Genomic DNA, 22,003 nt, shown 5'->3' with positions numbered 1-22,003 from the left:
CCCATATCTCATATACTTGTCATATTCAGTCTCTCTTTTGATTTAACCAAAGCAAGAGCTTTTCTTCTCTGGAAAGTGAAACTAAATTATATGTATATAACCTGTTCTCTGGTTCTCTTGTTATGAGTGGGTTGTTTTTTGGGTTTTTTTTGGCACAGGAAAACATTTTTGTTCTATCTACTGCTAGTATGAGTGACCAGTGCATATATGAAAGAATGGCTTCCTATACCTAGGGAGATCTGGGAGTTGACTTGACTAGGTTTAGTCCAGCATCCTGCCACATTTGTGGCTCGGAGTTGCCTATATGTCCTCAGAAGGGCTGGGGACAAATGTGGAATATAACTGGAGCAGACCTTTCACCTCTTCCAAATAAAGGAGGAAAAAAAATAACACTCTGAAAAGCAGAGCTTTGAAACTCCACAAACCAAACTATACAATCTTAGTTTAGATGCTGACATCTTTTTTCTCCATTGCCATTGCTGCTTCAGAACATAAGAATTAGAGATTCTTGAAAAAAAGGGGAAATGTTTCCCCTGTTGTTCATCATTGCTCCTGAGTTTTCATTTGTGTCATGTCTTTTCATCCCTGCCATCATTCCTTCTTCACTCCTTTCACATTTGTGCTGCAAATTGCCTCTTTGGTGTCTGTGGTAAGAAGCCAAACCCTCCGTGACTGAACGGGGTGGAATTCCCAAATTCTGAAAGGAGGGGCAATGGGGACGGCTGTGTAGGCTGAGCATGATACAGTAATTGGATTGTGAGCTATGTAAAGCTGAATCATAAGAGTAGCAGGTGATGTTTTACAGGAAATGTTATGTGCTAAGTACATGGGAAAGTACACATAAATATGAGGTTTGGTTTTTTTGTTTGTGTTTCGGCTTTTTGGTTGGTTTTTTTTTTTGGAGGGGGGCATTGTTTGCTTGATTTTGGGGGTTTTGGGGGGTTTTTGTGTGAATTTTTTTGTTATTCTGTTCTGTTTTGGTTTTTTCAGATAATAAAAAAATACACATTCTATGATTTACACTGCATTAGACTGATTAAGACACTGCCTTTTTGGGAAAAACTGAGCTCAAGAAAGCATACATCTATGTCAATAAAAATGTCAGTAGTGAAGAAAAGCTAAGCAGCTAAGATAATTTCTGATAAGGTAGATAGTATCTCATGAACAAAGTTAGAAACTTTTTAGACATTATTTTGAGAGGCTTAAAATTTTCAGATTTAATCTCTAAATAATGAGGGAAAGTACATGTATTATATTAGTGGAAACATGTAGAGCACAAAGGACCCGTGAAAACTTTCCAATTGTATTTATTTTTTTCCTGAGTTGCTCTCTGCCTGTTCCAACAAACTGCTAACCCTTTAACACTTAAAATTGCTAAAAATCTAATGATAAAATAGAATCCAAATGGAATAGCTTTCAGATTGTTTAAATGCTCTACTCTGAAATTTAAAGCCATATATATTTTGCATGTGACTGTTTTCTAGAATCTCTATGCATTAGTGTTACAAACAGGAGGCATGCATTCCTTTTAAAGCTTTTATTAATGATCTAGGAAACAGGACTTACCCTGATGGATGTGCCCTGAAAAATGTAGAGTCAATTGGTTACATCATTAATTTAATAATTGTGCTTCTTTTCTTAATCTAACAGATAATTCTTCTGTAAGGAATATATTCTATCAATCTATTTATACAAAGCATAGAATCCTTGTAGCTACTTTTACTCTGTAGCATAAAACAGAAATATGGATTGGCATCTCAGAGAAGTAAACAGTAGCCATTGCCAAAAATACTTTTAAATACTGAATGAAGAAACTTTCTCTTTTGTGGTTTCCAATATATTGACTTGTTGTCATGCTGTTAAAGAGTCTAGCAAGTTTGTGATAATGCATTTTTTTAAACCTGGTGATGCTTTTTCAGTATTATTCACAATACTTGCATATATATATATACACACACACCTTCTTTAACATGTATCCCTTCTTTAAAATGCCGTGTCATTAGTATAATGGACCATTCACACCTATAAAATATTTTTATTTTACAGGTCTTTTATCTTTTGGAGTAAAAGAGTCTGCATGGGTGAATAAAATTTTCACTGCTATTAACATCTTGGTCCTACTCTTCGTTATGATTTCTGGTTTTGTGAGAGGGGAAGTTGACAACTGGAAGATAAGTGAAGAATATCTCAGAAACCTTACTGCAATAACAGAGTAATTTTTAAAAATCTATTTACTTGCTCATACTTCAAGAAGTTTTCTCTTACCTTCTCATGTTTTATTATAATAAACACTATTAGTGTTTTAATATGTTTTGTCACAAATTTCAAAGCAAGTAAGATGATAGTTACTTGATTCAGATAGTCTTCCTTTTGCTGTTATTTTTCTGTTTCTTACAAGCTCGGACACAGAAATGTCATCTCATGCAGTTTTTAAAGCAGACCTCTCTTATGATGAGAACACATATTTTTTTTTTTCAGAGTTCTAGGGTAGGAGGGTGAATGTAGTTATCCTACCAATATTGGGGGAAAAAATTATCTTTGTGCTGTATTTTTGTTCCTTATAGGAACCGCTCATCCTATGAAAATGTGACAAGTATATATGGGAGTGGTGGCTTTATGCCATATGGTTTCACAGGAACATTGGCTGGTGCTGCAACCTGTTTTTATGCTTTTGTTGGATTTGACTGCATTGCAACAACTGGTATAGTATTTATATGTGTGTGTGTATATGTTTAACATGGGGAGATTTTTACAAAAAAAAAAAACAAAACCAAAGAACCACAAACAGTATAATAATCTCTCTATTCTTCTTCTATTCTTCTTGCTTTGCTTTCTTCCAAACCCCTTTCAGTCAATGTAGAATGAGTCTAAGTTCCTTCCTCAGCGTGGCAATCTTTCTGGGAAGGAGGAGATTCTGTTTATTATATTCCTGTTCTAAATAAATGAGTGTTTCTTTCTAAGTCTGGAAAGTGCTTAGTATACAATTTTTCTGCTCAAATAATGTTAATCACCTGCTCACTTTTACAGGTCTCTGCAAGAAGATGTCTTTCCTAAAGGATGATAGGGAATGAATATGTTGAGTATATTGAAAGTGTGGATGAATAACTAAAAATTATGGGCTTGGAGTACTTTGAATATACAATGTATTTTATGACTCTTAATTTACCACTATTTTAATGCTATTTCTGACAACAAAATACTGAGTTCTGTTCTGTGTGTTTCAGTTTATTTTACTCAGGTTTTTAAAACTTCTATGACAGATAAGATTCCCATGACTTAGATTAACAAGTGATTTGTCTTAAATGCTGTCTTTTAAAGCTGAAGGAGAAAATTAGTACAAATTTTTGGTGGGGGGGTTTCTTTTAATTTTTTTCAGGAGAAGAAGTCAAGAATCCTCAGAAAGCCATACCCATAGGAATTGTGGTGTCCCTACTTGTCTGCTTCATGGCCTATTTTGGGGTTTCAGCTGCACTGACACTTATGATGCCATACTATCTGCTAGATGAGAAAAGTCCTCTGCCAGTAGCATTTGAATATGTTGGATGGGGTCCTGCTAAATACCTTGTAGCAGTGGGATCCCTCTGTGCTTTGTCTACAAGGTAAATATTGAAATACTAATTCTACTGGGAAAAGCTGATAAAAATTACTTTTATACGTATGTTCGTGTGTTCATTTTGAAGGATCAGTCCATGCAAAGAATTAGCAATAAGTATTGTAAGCAAGTCTTAAGTACAGTAATTTCACGATTACAAGCCACACCGTTTTGACTAAAATTTTGCTCCCACACCGGAAATGCGGCTTACACTCAGGAGCAGCCAATATGTGAATAATTTTCTGACATTTTCAACCCCGGAAGTGCAAACCGAGGTGCCGAGTCAAGCAACCTGCCAGTAAAACCCGGCTTTACCCGATTGTTACACATTGGTTACTCTGTCGTGCCGTGGGTTGGAACCAGGCTCCGTGCAGGCAGCGCGGGGGGTGGGGAAGGCGGGGGAGCTCCCTCCTTCAGGCAGAGCAGCCCGGGGGAGAGACGGGGGGCCCCCTCCTGCTGGCCCCCCGGCCCAGGGGGGAGGCAGGGGCTTTCTCCTGCTGGCCCCGCAGCTCGGGGGGAGGCAGGGGGCTCCTTTCCCCTCCTGCCACCACCACCGTGGGTGCCGGTGGGCCCTGTGCCCCTCCCGCCACTGCGGCACAGCGCCGGGCCGGGGCGAGCGAACCCAGCGGTGGCCGGCCCCGAGCGGCCCCACTGAACGGCAGCGCTGAGCTGGGCCACCTGGGCCCGTGGCAGCCCCAAGCCCTCACAGCCCGAGACGAGCCAATAACCCCCGCCATGCTGCGATTCTGTTACTATTTGGCAACTTTGTTGCACGCGGGTCCTCGCTGCGAATGACAGAGCGGCTTATAATTGGGTGTGGCTTGTGTATGGACAAAGAACAAAATGTTTGCCAACACCCAGAGATGCGGCTTATAATCTGTGCGGCTTGTCATCGTGAAATTACTGTAGTTCTAAATGACAGTAGCTGTGTTAATTTAGGTTCCTTTTTTTTTTTAATGATACTGTTCTTGAACTCTACCTCTTTGGTAGAAGCTTATTACACCTTTTTTTTTTTTTTTTAATGTAAGCAGGTATTTTCAAACATGTGACCTGCAAGTTATCTTTATTAACTGACAAAGCAAACCTCACCCATTTATCCTTTTTCGCTGTCCATTCCCAGTGACTCAGCAGCTTTATGGGCTCTGTGCATTTGCAGGCAAAATTGAAGACATGATTAACTAGCTCCACACTTTATCTTCATTGCCTGTCTGTTTTCCTCCACTAGTCGTTCCGTCTTCTCATATCATCCCTTCCTGTGGTTTCTGTATTTGAAGTGTATGTTATAGCTGTGAAAATATTATAATTTATTCCCCTTTGTGAAACTGTGAATTTAACCTTAACATATTTTGATATTAAAAAGACCAGGGAGGGCACAGTATATATTAGTATGTGTCCAAATATATTACACCCCAATTTTAATATGATACAAACAGTTTAATAAAGTAGAAAATTGCTTGATACTGGAATTTAGGGATAGAAAAATGCTGATGCCAATCTTTTACCTTGACCCTATGTAGGTAAGGAGTCATTTCCATGAGCTTCAGTGATAAGAACACTGACTGCCTTTCCACAAAGGCACACAAGTTGCCTATGGAAGCACTAATACTAACAGCACTCTGACATAACCCTGCAGGCATTAGCCTGAATGTGGGTTTGTTGACAATGAGCAATGGTTTAAAGCAAAGGAACATTTAGATGCAGGAGGGGATAGAAATATGAAGCAGTTCCAGAAAGACTAAAAGAAATGTAGGACTGACTGAAGAATGTCCCAGTTACACAGTTCATCCTGGGATTATAGTTATTTTCTATATAGTTTTCATGGTCCCCTCTGGTTGGAGGGTTTAATAGATTTTTTTTATTTACGCTGATAAATAGTTCATATAAGAAACTAGATTAAAGAAATTAATACTGGAAAATAAAGTGAACTGAGATGGTAAGAATGCCTTTTTAGAAATTTGAACCGTTGGTCTCTTTTTCCAGTGTATTCTGAAGAATTATTTTTACTCCTATCAGAGATTTATCTTTCAATCTGTTGACTGATGTTAGTTTAGAACAAAACAAAGGAAACTGTATTTCAAAGTCCTCAGTTTAGAGATACCATTATGAAAAAACATTGCGATTAATTGCTTTTGGTCAGTTTAACAGTTTCCTGTCACTGTGCAATGTCATGAGCTTCTTTCTCCAGGGTAAAGATGTTTAGTAATATTTCCATTATATTTGCAAATGTACAGTAATTTCAGGACTATAAGGCGCACCCTTTTGACTAAAATTTTCTCCCAAACCCAGAAGTGCGCCTTATAATCCAGTGCGCCTTATATATGGACGAAGTTCGGAAATTTGCCAACCCAGAAGTGCGAGCTGAGCCACAAGGGGGGGCGGTGCCGCAGGAGCTCCAAACTGCGAGGGAGGGCGGCACCGCAGGAGCCCCAAGCCACGAGCCATGGCACCAGCCAGTGCCGGGGGCGGGCGGGAGTGCCGGAGCCCGCGGCACGGGGAGGGCACCTAGGGCTGCGTTTAAAGGCTACGCCAATCTGTGAAAAGTGTTTGCAAATTGAGCACCTGCCAGCAAACCCTGTGATCATGCGATTCTGTTACTAATTCGTTACTTTGTTGTGTGTGGATCCTTTCTGCAAAAAAAAAAAAAGTGTGCCTTATAGTCCTGTGGGCCTTATATATGGACAAAGTTCAGAAATTTGCCAACACCCAGAAGTGCACCTTATAATCCAATGCGTCTTATAGTCGTGAAATTACTGTACTTGAAAAAGGGTAGAATAAATGAACTTTATGTAAAGTTAAACAACAAAAAACTTTCTGGAATTTTTTGGAATGTACCTTTGCACAAGGTACACCTATACATCAAAATCAGTTCATTTGCAATAAAACTTCTTTCCTGTCTACCCTTAACCCTTGTGTCCCACAAGCGTTACTGGGTGTGCATAGCATCTGTGGAATGTAAGAACTGTGCCTTCTTCAAGTGATATAGTTGTTTCTCTAAAGCAAGAAGGGAAACTCTTCACCTGGTTAAAAACTTGTGCGCTTGCTGCAGAGGTTACACTGGCTGTGGTTTCACCTTTTGTTTTCTTAATTAAAAATATTTCTCTTTGAGAAATAATGGAAATATATGGAAAGAAACCACATAATTTAAGAAATATGTTCAAGAGCTTCAAGTTAGCAATAATTTAAAAGCTTATGTGTTCTGCTAATAACAAATCTAAATTAATTAGTTTTATTTCTTAAAAAAAGTCTTAATGCAGCTTGTCTAGAGGCGCTTTAATCAAAAGAATTAATCTGCCCAAATACACTTTTATGGTGCTTACTTTGAATTACTGTTAATCGGGAGACTTACATGGAAATATAGAGTGTAAGGGATGCTGCTTATGCTTATTTATTTGCTGCTGCTGACTGACCAACTTTCTCCAGGAATACTAAAGCTTAATTGCATAGTTAGTGTGATCTGGAACATGTTCCTGGTCCATTAACACCCAAGAACTACGGTGATGGCAAAGGTTATCTTGCTAATCTGGATTCTGTCTGATGAAGCAATTTCATTGCCTAAATTAATTAAATAATACTAATAATAACAATAATAATAATAATAAATCAACTTCACAGTTTAAAAAAAATCTATTTGTGTCTGATCTGTAGTACCTTGGGCTACGGGGCTTTCTGGTTTTGTCTTACAACCATACAGTTTGTTTCTATACATGCCATTAATTAACAATTTTTATTTTGTCCTTGAATACAACTCTGCATGAATTGTGTTTGCCATGTTGCATGTGTTTGCTTTTTACTCAGTCTTCTTGGATCCATTTTCCCAATACCACGTGTAATCTATGCTATGGCGAAGGATGGGTTGCTTTTCAAATGTCTAGCTCAAATCAATTCCAAAACGAAGACCCCACTAGTTGCTACTCTATCGTCTGGTGCAGTAGCAGGTGAGACTAAGAGTTGATCCTTGTAAAGAAAGGTGCACTGCTAAACACATTGCATGTATGGAAATAAACCACTGTTGTGCAGCTTTGACTTGCTTTGGACTGAAATGATCAAATCTGCTTGTTGCTAGGTAAAGTAGTCGACCAGTAAAACTTTTCTCTACCTCTACCAAGATTTTTTACCTGTTGGTTTATCTCAAGTGCTTTCAAAGCCTAGGGTCAAAATAAAAGATAACCCAAAACTAAGAACATCAGTCGACCAAACAAAATCCCAAGAGCAACAACACAGAGCCTAAGCAAAACTATATCTAAACCCATTAACTCCTCCAAGCTTTCTTTTTGTGTAGTTGGGTTTACCAGTAAAGCATTGTGCTTTTCATAACCTATACTTGAACTATACATTTTTCTGTTCTAGTCTTCTCGGCTCTATGTTCCCTTTGCCCCGAATTCTGTTTGCCATGGCACGTGATGGTTTACTCTTTAGTTTTCTTGCCAAAGTGAATAAGAGGCAGGCACCAGTTTCTGCCACCTTGACAGCAGGGGTCATCTCTGGTAAGCTCTCAAAGCCCGTGTTACTTAAAGCTCAGATTTAAACATTCTATGCACGTGCATGGTACTTTGTATTTTTGAAAAGAGCTGCCTGTTAACTTCCCTTGCATGTACAATGGGAATAAAATTACTGAGTAATCAACGGGTGTAAGAACTCCAGATCAAGCCAATCATGGTGGTGGTGATGGCCTTAATGTCACAGAATTAAAATTTTAATTTTTTTTTTTTTTTTAGTATTAACCCCCTGTACAGTGAATAAACTTGTTACTTAATCTGAGTCCCTTAGACTGATGCTCTACTGACAGAGCTTTTTTGTCTGATGTAGACTAATATATTTATCTCATATATAATGGGGGGGGAAATAACTGTCACATTTTTTATTATGTGATACAAGAAAAAAATTACATTTGCAGCAGGATCAACTTTTGTGTAAACTACAAAGATTTTTAAAATTGTCCTCCAAAGAAAATTATTCTTGTTTTGTAGTCTTACCAAGTTGGGGTTGAGGGTCATGTGTGTGTTGGGGGTTTATGTGTCTGCACATATATGTATACACATACATGCTTACATATATTTTATCAAAAGAGTATTTTGGGAGCCGTTGCCAACTCCTAATGTAAATTCTTAACATACAACTCTTTCACTTTTGTTCCTACTTCTTGGAGAGGTACATATAGCTGTGCCCAAATTTCATTGCCATTTCAATGGGATGTGTAATCACCCAGGAAAACTGGAAGCTTTAAAGTATTTAGCTCAAAGGCAAATACATAAATTTTTTAAGTAATTCAAATATCAAATACATGCCTTAGAACTTTTAGCAAACTTGGTTAAAATTAATCTCAAATAAGAGTTTGAGGAATGAGACTAAAATATTTTTATTTATAATCAAGGCCATCCTCAGATGCCATGAGACTGGAACTGCTCACACTGCATACTTGACAATAATGCAGAAAGGCACAGTCATTGTCCAGATAGTTCCCCCATGAAGCATTATTATCAGTTCCCTTTTCTTTGGTCAGAGTACCAATAGTTTGCATATAATTAAATTTATTATTTCAACTTTATTTTATTTGAATTTATCTTATTGACATAGTCTCCTGTAAGAATTTGGAAGTGCAAGATTTTTATGTGAAATCACAGTAATGATGAGAAGAAAGAATAGTGTGTAACCCATCTGGTAAAGTGATTGATACAGTTATACAGCCCTGCCTTCAGCTCTGCAGCAGCTGACATTGGACTGCTTTTAGACAATCTGAGGAATTTGGTGCATCAACAGCTCACTGGAAAACAGCTTTATCTACCGCAGAAGAAAGTTTAATTTCTTCTTCTGATTTTTTTTTTAAATACATATTTGGTAGTTTGTGGTTTTGACAGAAATAGTTTTGACAGAATAGCTATGGATGCATGTGACAGCTTATATTATCTGATGTTTCTATGCATTTGTAGCACAAATAGTTTTAGAGCTGTGAGAAATGTTAGGGAGATGTTTAATGAAAGTTATCAAGTCAAGACTACAGCTGAAGCAACTGTCACATGTTATTATGTGACTGACCTTTTCACAGGTGGTAATTGCCATGGCAGACCTCTGCACATGGCAAAACATTATGGTGTCAGTCCAGTTTCACCATAAATGCACCTACTGTTTACTCTTAGAGTAAAGAGAGGTAGAAAAGAAATACTCTGCTTTTTTTTTTTTTTACCTCTTAGTAGAGAACTGCCAAGAAGAAACTTGCAGATATTTTTTCACTTTGTTTCTAAAGTTAAAGAATATCCAGGCTACAGAGTAGCCTTTTGAAGCTGGGATTAAAAATTAAATACAGCTACTGTACATGAGGTCTGTTCTTCCTCAGCTTTGCTCTTTAGAGCATGAAAAGCAGAGAGGTATTAAAAAATCTACACTGCAAATTGCTTTTTTGGATTTAGGAACATCCACTCTCATTAAAGAAAACGGGATAGTCTTTTTTAATTGGAAAAAGAGACTCCCAGATTATATAAAAATTTTGTAATCCAGCAGTCTTGTTTTCAGAAAATCACATTTTGCTTCCTCCTTTAGGATCAAATACCAGGGGAGTATGTGTCCATGGGTTTGTGCACTTATGTAGCTGTCTACAAATACATTAACAAATGCATACCATAAATATTAAATATAAATATTTTTAATATAGAATAATTTTGGTGTATATATACATTATATATATGTATATATATACAAAAGACTGCACTTAATAGTTTCTTTTGATATTGAGATTACTGATGATTCCAGAACTCTGCACCTAAAAAATATTAATAAAATACAAATATTTTAAGAGGCTCCTTGAGCATATGTATTTCAAGTCAATTGGAATTACTGATTACCTTTACTGATAGCTTCTCCTAATTTCTTTATAAATAATGTATTTCTGTGTGCAAACAGCATAGACAAAAAAGGTATTCCAGAATCTCCAAATGAATGTGGCATTAGCTTTTATAAACACAAGATTTCTATAATTACTTCCACTGTCATGGAAGTTTCTGCCTCTGAGTTCAGTGATTATAAGAATATTAATTCTTGAGAGATGTTAATGGTATCGTTCGTGAAGGTGAATTGAAAACTATTTTCAGTAAGATAACCATTTAAAAAACCCACAAAATTTTATTTGAGACAACTTCTGAAAGTTCTCGTCACATGGTGCTCTTTCCCAGCTCAGCAGAAATTTTACATCACAATGACTTTTTGTGTTTGGCAGTGGCTTCTGTCCTTTCAGCTTTGGTGAGATTCTGCTGCAGGACCTGAACTTCATTCTATAAAAGCGCATTTTTAATATGGCCCAAATTCAACAATATGGGTACAAATACTTATATCCAAATAAGTCCAATATAAGCATTTGATTATGCAGCATGGCTGTATGACTCATTAGTGCCTATCTATATGAATGAGATTCCCAAATGTAGGGGATTAGGTTTGGAATGATACCAGTATCTTTAAAAATGTGGTTTTAAGGATTATCATGATTTCACTCATATTGCTGTCAGTAAAACAGTAGGTTACGCTGCGGATAAATTTTAAAACCTTAGATTAATATGTCTTTAAAAATAGTCTTGGCACTTATGGTTAGACTTGATGATCTTAAACTTCTTTCCCAGTGTGAATAATTCCACAGTTCTATGTCAGTCTCATGGAACTTCTTTACATTTCTTTTCTTTTTTAGCTTTAATGGCATTTCTGTTTGACCTAAAGGCTTTAGTGGACATGATGTCTATTGGCACACTTCTTGCTTATTCACTTGTGGCAACCTGTGTCCTCATTCTTAGGTGAGCCAATTCTATTTTTTTTTGGGTTGGTCAGTAAATAAACTGCAAATAAATATTTACAAGATGTGTTTTTTGCTAGATAGCCAGTAGCTGTAAGCATATAAATGGTTTCTAAGAAGCAGTAACTCCTCAAAGAAAACAATGGTATATTGTTATGTAAGCATAGCAGTGAGTCGGGTTAAAGCTTCTGGTGAAATCTAGACACATTTTATTTTCCAGAAGAAGTACTGGTCTAAGCATTAGTCCCAAAGGTACTAAATATAAGCCTGAATACAGAATTTAGTGAATGATACTTGTATGTGAATACAATGAATGCTGTACATCAGGCATATTGCATTTTGGGGACTATATGTGAAAGGGGTAGATGTTCTAGGTGGTTCACAGGATGAATAAGTTCAAACAGTTGCTTTGTATCATCCTAGTCAGAAATATAAAACCAGACAAGTGTTTTAACATGTAGTAGCCCTGGAAGAGAGTGCAAATATTATCTCTCAATGAGTGAGATTATAAATACTTCTCAGTAACACTCTGGTATCAGTCATGTTTGTAAAGCTATGGAGTTATGTATCACTAGCTACAGCTCACTTTATTATGTATTGCTCTTTATATTTTAAAAAGTCAGCCTAAGTACAGTAATTTCACGAATACAAGCCGCACTGAGTATAAGCCACATCTCTGGGTGTTGGCAAATATTTCGTTTTTTGTCCATAAATAAGCCGCACCTGAGTATAAGCCGCTCTGTCATTCGCAGCGCGGACCCATGTGCAACAAAGTTGCCAAATAGTAACAGAACGGCGGCAGAGCGGGGTTTACTGGCTCAGCTCGGGCTGTGCAGGCTCGGCCCGCTCGGGGCTGCCGACGGGGCTGGGTGGCCCAGCCTGGCGCTGCTGCTCGGCGGGGCCGCTCGGGGCTGGCTGCCGCTGCCACTGGGCTTGGTCACCATGGCCCGGCGCTGCCCCGTGGTGGCAGGCAGGGATGGAGCCCCCCCAGCTCCCGCGGCGGCGGGCGGGGACGGAGCACCCCGCCTCCTTCCCGAGCCGCGGCAATGTCGGCGCGCGGCCCCCGCCGCCTCCCCGGGCCGCGGCAATGGCGGCGCAGGGCCCCCTCGTCTCTCCCCCGGGCTGCGGCAAAGGAGGGAAGGAGAGCGCTCTCCTTCCTCTCTCCCCGCCCCCCGTGCTGCCTGCAGGGTGCCAGGCTCCACCTGCGGCGCAACGGAATAACAATTTGTAACAATCGCGAAATGCCGGCTTTGCAGCTGCTCGGCTCGGCACCCTGGCTGGCACTTCTGAGGTTGTAAGTGTCAGAAAATTATTCACATATTAGCCGCTCCTGAGTATTAGCCGCATTTTCGGTTTGGGAGCCAAATCTTAGTCAAAATGGTGCGGCTTGTATTCGTGAAATTACTGTAATTAACTTTGAAAGCGTAACAGCTTAAATTCAGCTCAGATTCATCGTTGCAATAATTTACACTTTAAAAGAGAAGCCTATTCTACTTAAAAAGGACTCACCATACATATTTTTTTAAAATAAATTTAAAAGCTAATAAAGAAGATGTCAATTTTCAGTTAATGCCAGTTAGAAGCCTCTCATAGTATGGGAAGCAATTCAGAAACAAAATCCCTTACTCTTTCCTTGCTGTTGACTACCAGACCCTGTCCCTTCTTTCTGTACAGGACTGGTCATTTATCTGAGTTACTGGTGCATTCAGGTAGCTTAAAAAACTATCCCCCCCACCAAAAAAAAAAAAAATTCCAGCCAAACCAGTCCAAAAGGTGAGTTTCCATAGTATTTTTATATATGATAGTGACTAATAATGCTGTTGCAGTGCAGTTATAACTTGGGACATTCTAATACTGAAAAGTGAATCTAGTACTTCAGTACATTCTACAGACATATTGCTTGAAATCCAGAAGTATTCTTAATGTTATTTTATTACTCTGTTTTATGCACAGGTACCAACCCACCTATGAGGAACCAAAATACTCTCCAGAAAAAGCAGCTTTGGCTGCAGCTGAAAGGGAATCTGCAGTAAGTGAGTCACAGATAAACATGATAGAAGAGAATCGCTTCCGTCCTCAGGCCTTGATTAATCCTTCCAGTTCACCGACTGAGCAGACTGCAGCTATAGTTAACTTTTTAGTGGGTCTCTTAGGTAAGTATGTGGCTGTCCAAACTCATGTATGCATTAACATTTATATTGGAATCTTATTAAAGACAGAATTAAAAATCCACCGATAACACGCCTTCTTTCAGTCATACATGTGTCGTTCTGTGCATCTATCCTTTTTGATGAATTGATTTAATCTGTAGTCATTTTCATTTAATTAAGCATATTCATAATAATAGTACCTGTTGAAGCTTGCTATCACTCTTCTTAAAGGTCACTTTCTCTTCAATGCAGAGGTTAAGTGACCTATTTCTGCAATTTTGTTTTCCATACAGCTTTCTTGATTTGTGGCTTGAGTGTCCTCATTACATACGGGATTCATTTCATTGTTGACTTGGAGCCCTGGAGTATTTGCCTTCTTGCTTTGTTGGTGATATCCTTCATAGTTACCATTCTCCTCATCCAAAGGCAGCCTCAGAACCAGCAGAAAGTAGCCTTTATGGTGAATAACTTAATTTCTATGTTATTCTCTAATGAGAGCTTTGGATGGATTGTAACAAGTGGGAGAGAGAACTTAAAAGCTAGAAAAACAAGCCAGAAACTGATGAGTGTACAATCACTGGTCTATGTAATCTGCAATCCTTTGGACCTAATACTGAATATAAGTCCTTTCATTTTGCACTTTCACTTATATTCTAAGATCAGTTATTTAACGGAAATAGTGAAATATAGTGATGAAGGTGGGGCTGGGGACATTTCAGAGTAAAAGAGAGAGAGAGAGAGAGAGAGAAGGAGAGAGAGAGAATTTTTCAGCTGCAATTACAGGAATTCATTAGCATATGTCCCACACAAACTGGAAAGTTTTTCTATAGCCTTATAGAATACATATAAAACAAAATTTATTTTAAAAGTTCAAGATCTATAGAAATTCTTGGCTACACCCAGTGAAAATTTCATTACATTACAACAACAAAATAAAATTCAATTGCTTATTAGTAAATACACATTACTTCTAGTTTTTGTTACATATCTGAAGTGCAACATGCAAAAAAAAGTTTATATTAAACATATTAAATATTTCCTTTTAGGTTCCACTATTGCCATTTTTGCCATCATTCAGTATACTAGTAAATATTTACTTGATGGTACAATTAAGTGGAGAGACTTGGATGAGATTTAGCTTCTGGATGTTACTTGGTATGTACTTAAGTTCATTTCAGTCACTTCAAACTTAGTCACTAGAACTTATTATTCCCATCTTAGAACATTTTTTTCCTTCAAACATTAGAAAATATCTTTGTGATTTAATAAAAATCAGCTAATATTTCTGATCAAAAGGAAGAGCATGCTTCAGAAGAAGTCAAAATTACAAATATAGATTTTAGGTAATAGGAAGACTTTCAATAAGCCATGATTTTTTTTCCTAGTAAGTATAGCCAAAATTATTTAGAAAAGTGCTTGTTACAGGTTTCTTCACAGTATATCAGTCTATTGTCTTTTAGATCTAGGAAACAGTATTCATTCCATCAAGACATAAATTACAGACAATAGTGTCCATAACTTATTAAAGCATTTAATTATGCAAAAATGATACACTGGAATTTCCTGTAGAAACAGGCAAGACCTGAAGCATGAGCTCTGATTCAGATACCTGAAGAAGAATATTCTTTTACAAAAATCTGTTCAGAGAGAAACATCTACGTTTTAATGCGCTACTTGCCTGACAACCCTATGAACTTTTTTTCTTTTTGGAAGGCTTCCTCATTTACTTCACTTATGGCATCAGACACAGTGTTGAAGGTCATCGTGGTGATGGAGATGATGATTCTTGTTCAGAAAACAGTGGCATGCAAGAAAAGAACCCAGTGGATGACCCTGAAAATGCAAATGAAAGGGATCAATTTCTTCCACATGAAAGGACAAGTGAATGCTAAACTCTGCAAACACAAATGTTTTAAACCTTCAATTGGCCTTTTACTTGCAGACTGAAATTTCAGAAGCTTTCTGCCAACATGTGCCTCTTGAAAGTGTTTACTACAGGCCTAACTGATATTTTGGACAAGCTGCTAATCCATCTTCATCATTTCCTAACTGACAGCATGGAGATTATTATTTAATTTTTTTAAAAAAAGGTACCCTTTGGCAAGCAAAGAGACATTGTTTGGAGACATTGTTTGAACTGTTATCCAAAATCACTGGCAATGATCAGATATGAAGAATTTTAGAGCTGTCTGCAAGAAGTTCTGAATATTTGACAATGCACTGTGAACATAAGTACTTTTCATACCTTCTCCTTATCTTTGTTATGTATTTTGGTAACATCTAAATTCTCTTCTTTCGGTGTAAGTAACTCATGGGAGATAAATTTCATTCATAGGGGCCTGGAAAGTACAGTAATTTCACAATCATAAGGCGCACCGGACTATAAGGTGCACTTTTTTTTTTGCAGCGAGGATCCGCCCCCAGCTCCCCCTGCGCGGTTGCTGGCTGAGGCCCCGCCTCCACCTGGCAGCCATGGCCCTGCCAGCTCCCCCCATGGCTCGCAGCTCTCACTTCCGGGTTTGCAAATTTCCGAACTTTGTCCATCAGATAGGGCACACCGGACTATAAGGCACACTTCCGGGTTCAGGGGAAAAATTTAGTCAAAAGGGTGCGCCTTATAGTCGTGAAATTACTGTATTTGCAAAATGAATGGAACTTGTATGGTTTAGATACTTTGTAAAAATTAGAGGAGCATTTATTTATGTAAAAAGAAGTAATTGCTTATCTTTACTAATCATGACTATTAACCTATAGTCATGGAGAAGTCAAGCAGTGAAGATATTTCAAAGGTTTTTAGTCCCTCTAAAAAGCATTCAAGATTTCTACTTAAGTGTGTGCCTTTTCTTCGAAGGTACGCTGTGTGTATAGAATAATACCCACAAGAGAAGCTCTTCTGTTTTCTGCAAAATCATCTGGGAAATAATCTATTGGTTACAGTATTGACAGTGGCAACCAGATGCAATTTAGCAAATTCTGTGCTTTTGACTTCAGAAGAGTCAGAATTTCATCTGACTAAATAATTTGGAATTTACCTTCAGCAGTCATCCAGTTTTCCTCCTTACTACTCACTTTCCCCCCTATATTTTCTCCTTTATACATGTTCCAGAACTGATATTGCTGAGATTAGCATTACACATTGCTTCTCCTAAAAAAATTTAATGCACAAAATCCAAGCTTTCTTTAAAGATGGTAGGAGAGGTTAAAAAAACAGAAGTCTGGGCTTTGGAAATAAACCTTATCAAAACAGCATTTCAGTGCTTCATTAAGTCTTTAATGTATGTTAGAGTAGCACTTTTTTGTGAGCCAAGCCTACATCCACAAACCCACTCATGTGGGTGTGATGTCTAAATGCTAATTTATGTAAAGAGCCAAACTGGTGTGGCAGTGCAGGGTAAACAATTATTTTGGTGCTGGTAAAACCAGAAAATGTTCTTCTTTCAAACTAAGTCATATTATGTGTCAAAGGCACCCAGATATTTTAACACTTTTTCTCAGCAAGGAGTAGGTTCAAGTCCCATGAAAGATTCTACAGTATGAAGTCATTTTGCAAGAATATAGTTACAAAAAATCCTTCCCTAGAGTAAGAACTGTCCTGGACTTTGTCATGGAGAGTGGCAATCTGTTGCTGGTACTAACCATTGGTATTAATCTCTACAGGTATCAGGTCTACAGGAATCTCTTAGGTGTAAGAACTTTAGATGCTATGAGAGCTACATTGGTTGACAACGAAGAGCACCTTACTTTTTATAATAGCTGGAATTTTATGAAAAAGAAAAAAAAAAACTAGTTAGGCTGCTTCTATCTCTCTCCTTTTTCACAGCAATAAGCCACTTTATTTAATCTTAAAATTATTTCTTTCCCAGTAGTCTTAAATCAACAGCTTCAAAAAGGCAAGTGCTGTGGGAGCAGGTCAGCTGTGCTCACATGAAGATTTTGCATTATATCTTTACAAGCCTACAGTGAAACACAGCTCTTAAGTTTCTCCACATCTCAGCATGTGGGAAGCACAGATTTATTTTTTGCTGTGGTTGTTGATACCACAGAGCAGGCCAGCCAGTCTCCCAAGACACAACCTGCTACTGTTCTGTGATGTGTGAGGAAGACTCCATTCCCTCTCAACGCCATCATAGAGAATGCATGTGTGCACACCTGTCTATGCATTGGCATCTGTCTGACATTAGCCCATAGCAAATTTGATGTACTCGTTAAAATAATTTCTATATTGCACTGGACTTTTCCTTTGAAGGGATACTGCCAATACAATTAGCTTCTGACTAAAGCAAGTGCTAGCTAAGGCCTCTGGAGACAACTAAAGGAAGTAAATTTTCTAGCTTATTTACCTGATGGATGTATTGGCACTTTGTGTATTGACAGATTCCCCTTTAATTTATATGAGTATTTCTCTCCCCTTATTACTGAAATATTTTAAAATAGTAGGATGTGCCTGTACAAGTGTTGCTAAGACAGATGGGAGGAGCTGCAGCACCAGAACTATCCACGTAACTAAAGAGATATAAAATGAAATTAAAGGAAAGTCTTTGGGTACTCTTAGTTGCTTCAACTGCACAAAGCTTATTTACATATGTTTATAGTTATTATTTGTTAGTGGCTGAGTGAAAACAGAAAAGCCAGAAGTAAGATGTTTATGGTAAATTTGATGTGCATTTGTATATGCAGTCTTACAATTCCAGATGCTTTAGTAGGACTGCAGAAGGAAAGAACATGCCTTTCTAGGCCTTACAAAGGAGCAATGAATGCAAGAAATCCTGATCTTGTTCTCACATTTGCTCTATCTCTGTACTTGCTGAAAGATCAGCTGAAAGCACAAGTCCATTGGAGTTAAATAATTATTATTTTTCAACACAGCTGTTGATATTGTAAATTGTTCCATGCAAATAATAATTGGTATGTATTAATACAAAATACCTACTTTTGAAGGTAACTTATTGGGTGTTTATTTCTTTCGTAGAAAAAAATTCTCATAAACTTTATTTGTTTTAGTACATTCTGGAAATGCCATTAGGTAAAGGAATTATTCTTACCTAGTTGGCTTTAAGAAAGTAAGCCAAAGTATATTTAACAGAGAAGAAATAAATCTTTTTGTTTTGCTGTATAGGAGTTATAATACATTTCTGAATAATTCATGTTAACTGATCTTTCTGTGGTGTTCCAGTCCTCATTCTGCAATGGGAAGTTTTATGAGGTAACTTAGATTTCATTGTCTGTTATCATGGATAAAACTATTCTGTTAATAATAGTATGCTTTTTCCTGCACAACAAATGCTGGTCAGATTGTTGAAATCTGTCATATTGTGCTTATCTTGCCAAGTGTTAAAGCCATTTATATTACCTGCTGCTGGACAAAAAGCAGCAGTCAATGTCAATAGTACTGATACAGACCTATTTATGTACTTAAGTAGGAATTGACCTGTGTCATCCAGAAATTTCGAATGATACAATTAATTTAGAGGCAAATGTTGGTAAAGCTTAAATACATATTCTGTATTTTATTACGTGATAAATTTGTAAGTCTAGTCATCTTTCCCCTAAAGTTTACGAAAAAAGAAATCTATATTTAAGATATATAAGATATAGTGTTTTCATAGAATTTTTAATAAGTGCCAATATCAATGTGCCATAAGCATCCTGAGGTCGTTGAGAGTGCAGGAAACCTGTGTGGGACTGTGCAATTGGATATGAGGCTTTTGACACTGAGGCACATTTTTTACAGGAGAATTTGATTCACTAGAAGGCTCGTATGTCTTGAATGCATAAAAAAGAAAATGAAAGCACCTTTTTAATGCCCTTGGGCGCTAATTCTTCCTAGACATGCTGGAAAGTCTGTATGAATTGCAGTATGTTCACTGAAGGCACTGAGGTTACTCAGTGTTAAGCAAATACAAATTTTACAGAAGGACTGGGTGGTATTTTATATAGTATAGTATCTTTGTGTTTGTTTTTAATTTCCTGTACCTTTAGTACTTCTTTCTGGTATATATTTTGAGGACCTCTGCATTTTTAATACTTGGACCTTTTCAAAGCTAAATATAATGCCTTTACCAGGTGCTGAACTATTTTTCATGTGATCTTAGAAATCAAACTCCTTAACATGAGCTCAGTTGAAAGATTTCTGTGCATAGACATGCATTACAGAGAACTTTATGTGTATATATATATTTTTTTTATTGTCAGTTGGACAAATTCTGTTGTTTTTGTATGTTTTCATGAGCCTTCTGCAAGGTCAACTCCAGGTTCACCAAGTGTAGTTGGAGTCAGAATATGAGGATTTGAATATTTAGGGGAGCTTTTTTCTTTTGTGGCACCAGAAAGTAAAGCATGAAATATGTGTTACGTATCTGCAAAAACAATTACGTGTGCATCATTTTAAAAAACATTAGCATTCATATCCATCTTTTCTTTTTGTTTGTATGTACATTTTAGTGATTATTTCTGTATTGTATGCTGCTGAGTATTCAAAGTGTAGATAGGATGATTATGATGCATTTTAAACTACAAATTTGTATTTCTTTGAAGTGCTCTACCAAAATGAAAAGTCTTGAATTTTTATGAATGTAAAAATGCGTGTATTTAAGAATATGGTGCTTTTTCCCCACTTTACAACAGAATTGTTATCAGTGACACTTTTAGTTACCTTAGTTCCAAATTTTAATGAAAATTACATTGCTCCTCATCTACTGTAAAACGTGCTTTGTGGAATAACAATAGTGCATTTGTTCCATATTTTTTAAATAAAGTTGAATATCACTTGTATGGCCTTCATACAGCAGCTGTAACTTTAACCATGACTACAGTTTTAGTTTACACTAAGGTAATATAGTCACCTAACATCATGAGTATGCCAGATAGCTAATGTCATGACATTATACAAATCACAGCACATCTAAAATAAATAACATGATAACATTGCATACACTGTATAGAGGGACTAGAGAATAACACCCTTTGATTTGGGCATTTTGTGTAACACTGCCAAACCAGAGATGTTAGGTTTGATTTCCAGAGGGGGTGAGTAGCCCTCAGCATTCATGCTTAACTTTCTGAAGCACCAAGCCTTGTCCTGGTATTCACCCAACCTCAGAGTTGGATGAATAAACTCATTGTTGTCTCCTTGTTCCCTTTTTGTGAAAAAATCCCAAACCAAATCAACTAACCACAACACTAACAACAACCTCCCCCTGAAATCCTAAAAAAAAACCCTCCCAAAAAGAAACCCAAAAAGACTCCAAACAAACCAACCCCAAATCTTCCTCAATTTTGAAGAGCACTGTGAGTATGGCAAGAAAATAAAAGCACATACGTAGGCAATGGATAACAATAGTCTTGACACAGAACCCTACTGACAGAACAAGATTATCATCTGGCACTGTTTTCAACAACATTTGAGGAGTCATCTTTGTTCACAGACTTAAATGTAGCTATGACTATTTTTTCTGAGATATATTCTTTAAAAGGAATTATATAATAGTATTCAAATTATTAATAATCACCTTACCCTACATGCAGATGTACTAAGACTGGTCTTGAAAATCTTGGTGCCATGAAGCAGTGGAATAGGGCCACTGATTTAAATGATGAGCCATTCTGCAAGCATCTCATCACATTTAAAATATTACTTGAAAAGACGTATTTAATCTATTGGTTTACTCACGTGGAGGACTGGGGTCATCACATGAAGGTTTACATTAGTTTTTCTGATGGCTATAAACGAAAATGGTTTTCATGCATACCTATTGTAAAGAAGGAAACGTAAAGTTCATAAAATAATTTTCTTCATTGTACACATTTTCATAGGAAAAGGAATACGTCAACTTAAATATGTCTTAAAATTAATGCAGTCTGAGTGTTATTTTCATGTGCTACTACCATATTTTCCATAATACACTAATACTTGAAGCTCAGACACCATTAGATCACTGACCTACCCCATGTGTGAAAGCAGAAGGGAAATTTTACCAGGGAAGGCACATAAGGATTGCAACCAGTAATTTTGCAGATGATGGGGGAAAAAAGCCCACTCTTCATCATAAGCAGGAGTTGTGAATATTTCCACTGCAAATTTGCAGTTTATGCTACACAACTCTTCTGAGTTCTCTCTAACATTCATTTACTTTAAAACAAAGTCTGATAACCTTTTCAGATATAATACTTGGTATTCTAATTGTTTCAAGGGGGAAATACTTTCAAAATATCCTGTAGCAACAAAAATATTACTTTTCTTAATTTGTTACAGGTAATGGATGTCATGGTTATGACACACTGAAAAGAGAATGAAAAAGAGATCATGAAATTTCATCATTTACTCCACTCCTGGGCCCTACTGGCTTCTTTATGCTAACCAGGTGCCCCAGGGTGAAGTCTCAGAGCAGGGTAAGGCAAGCAAGACTCTGCATGTGCGTGTATTTATGAGGAGCATTATGCATGGACCTTCTAACTTTTTTTTTGTGTGGATGCAGATGAAGTCTAGGCTTC

The 22,003-nt window shown here is 37.3% G+C and overlaps 1 protein-coding gene across 1 annotated transcript in view; it reads left to right on the top strand.

Annotated features, from left to right (window-relative positions):
- SLC7A2 (solute carrier family 7 member 2) overlaps positions 1-15,926 on the top strand; it is a 51,328-nt gene extending 35,402 nt beyond the window's left edge. The window contains exons 4-12 of the mRNA XM_033061361.1: positions 2,047-2,212; positions 2,565-2,701; positions 3,377-3,599; positions 7,388-7,527; positions 11,262-11,364; positions 13,317-13,516; positions 13,807-13,973; positions 14,560-14,668; positions 15,227-15,926. Of these exons, the coding sequence (XP_032917252.1) occupies positions 2,047-2,212; positions 2,565-2,701; positions 3,377-3,599; positions 7,388-7,527; positions 11,262-11,364; positions 13,317-13,516; positions 13,807-13,973; positions 14,560-14,668; positions 15,227-15,405 (1,424 nt within the window). The 3' untranslated portion in view covers positions 15,406-15,926. The remainder of the gene's footprint in view (positions 1-2,046; positions 2,213-2,564; positions 2,702-3,376; positions 3,600-7,387; positions 7,528-11,261; positions 11,365-13,316; positions 13,517-13,806; positions 13,974-14,559; positions 14,669-15,226) is intronic.
- The last annotated feature ends 6,077 nt before the right edge of the window (positions 15,927-22,003 follow it).

Source organism: Catharus ustulatus, chromosome 5 (assembly GCF_009819885.2).
Source record: "Catharus ustulatus isolate bCatUst1 chromosome 5, bCatUst1.pri.v2, whole genome shotgun sequence".
Lineage (NCBI taxonomy): Eukaryota > Metazoa > Chordata > Aves > Passeriformes > Turdidae > Catharus > Catharus ustulatus.
The sequence above is the reverse complement of the archived record's forward strand: the minus strand, read 5'-3'. Positions and strand labels throughout refer to the sequence as shown.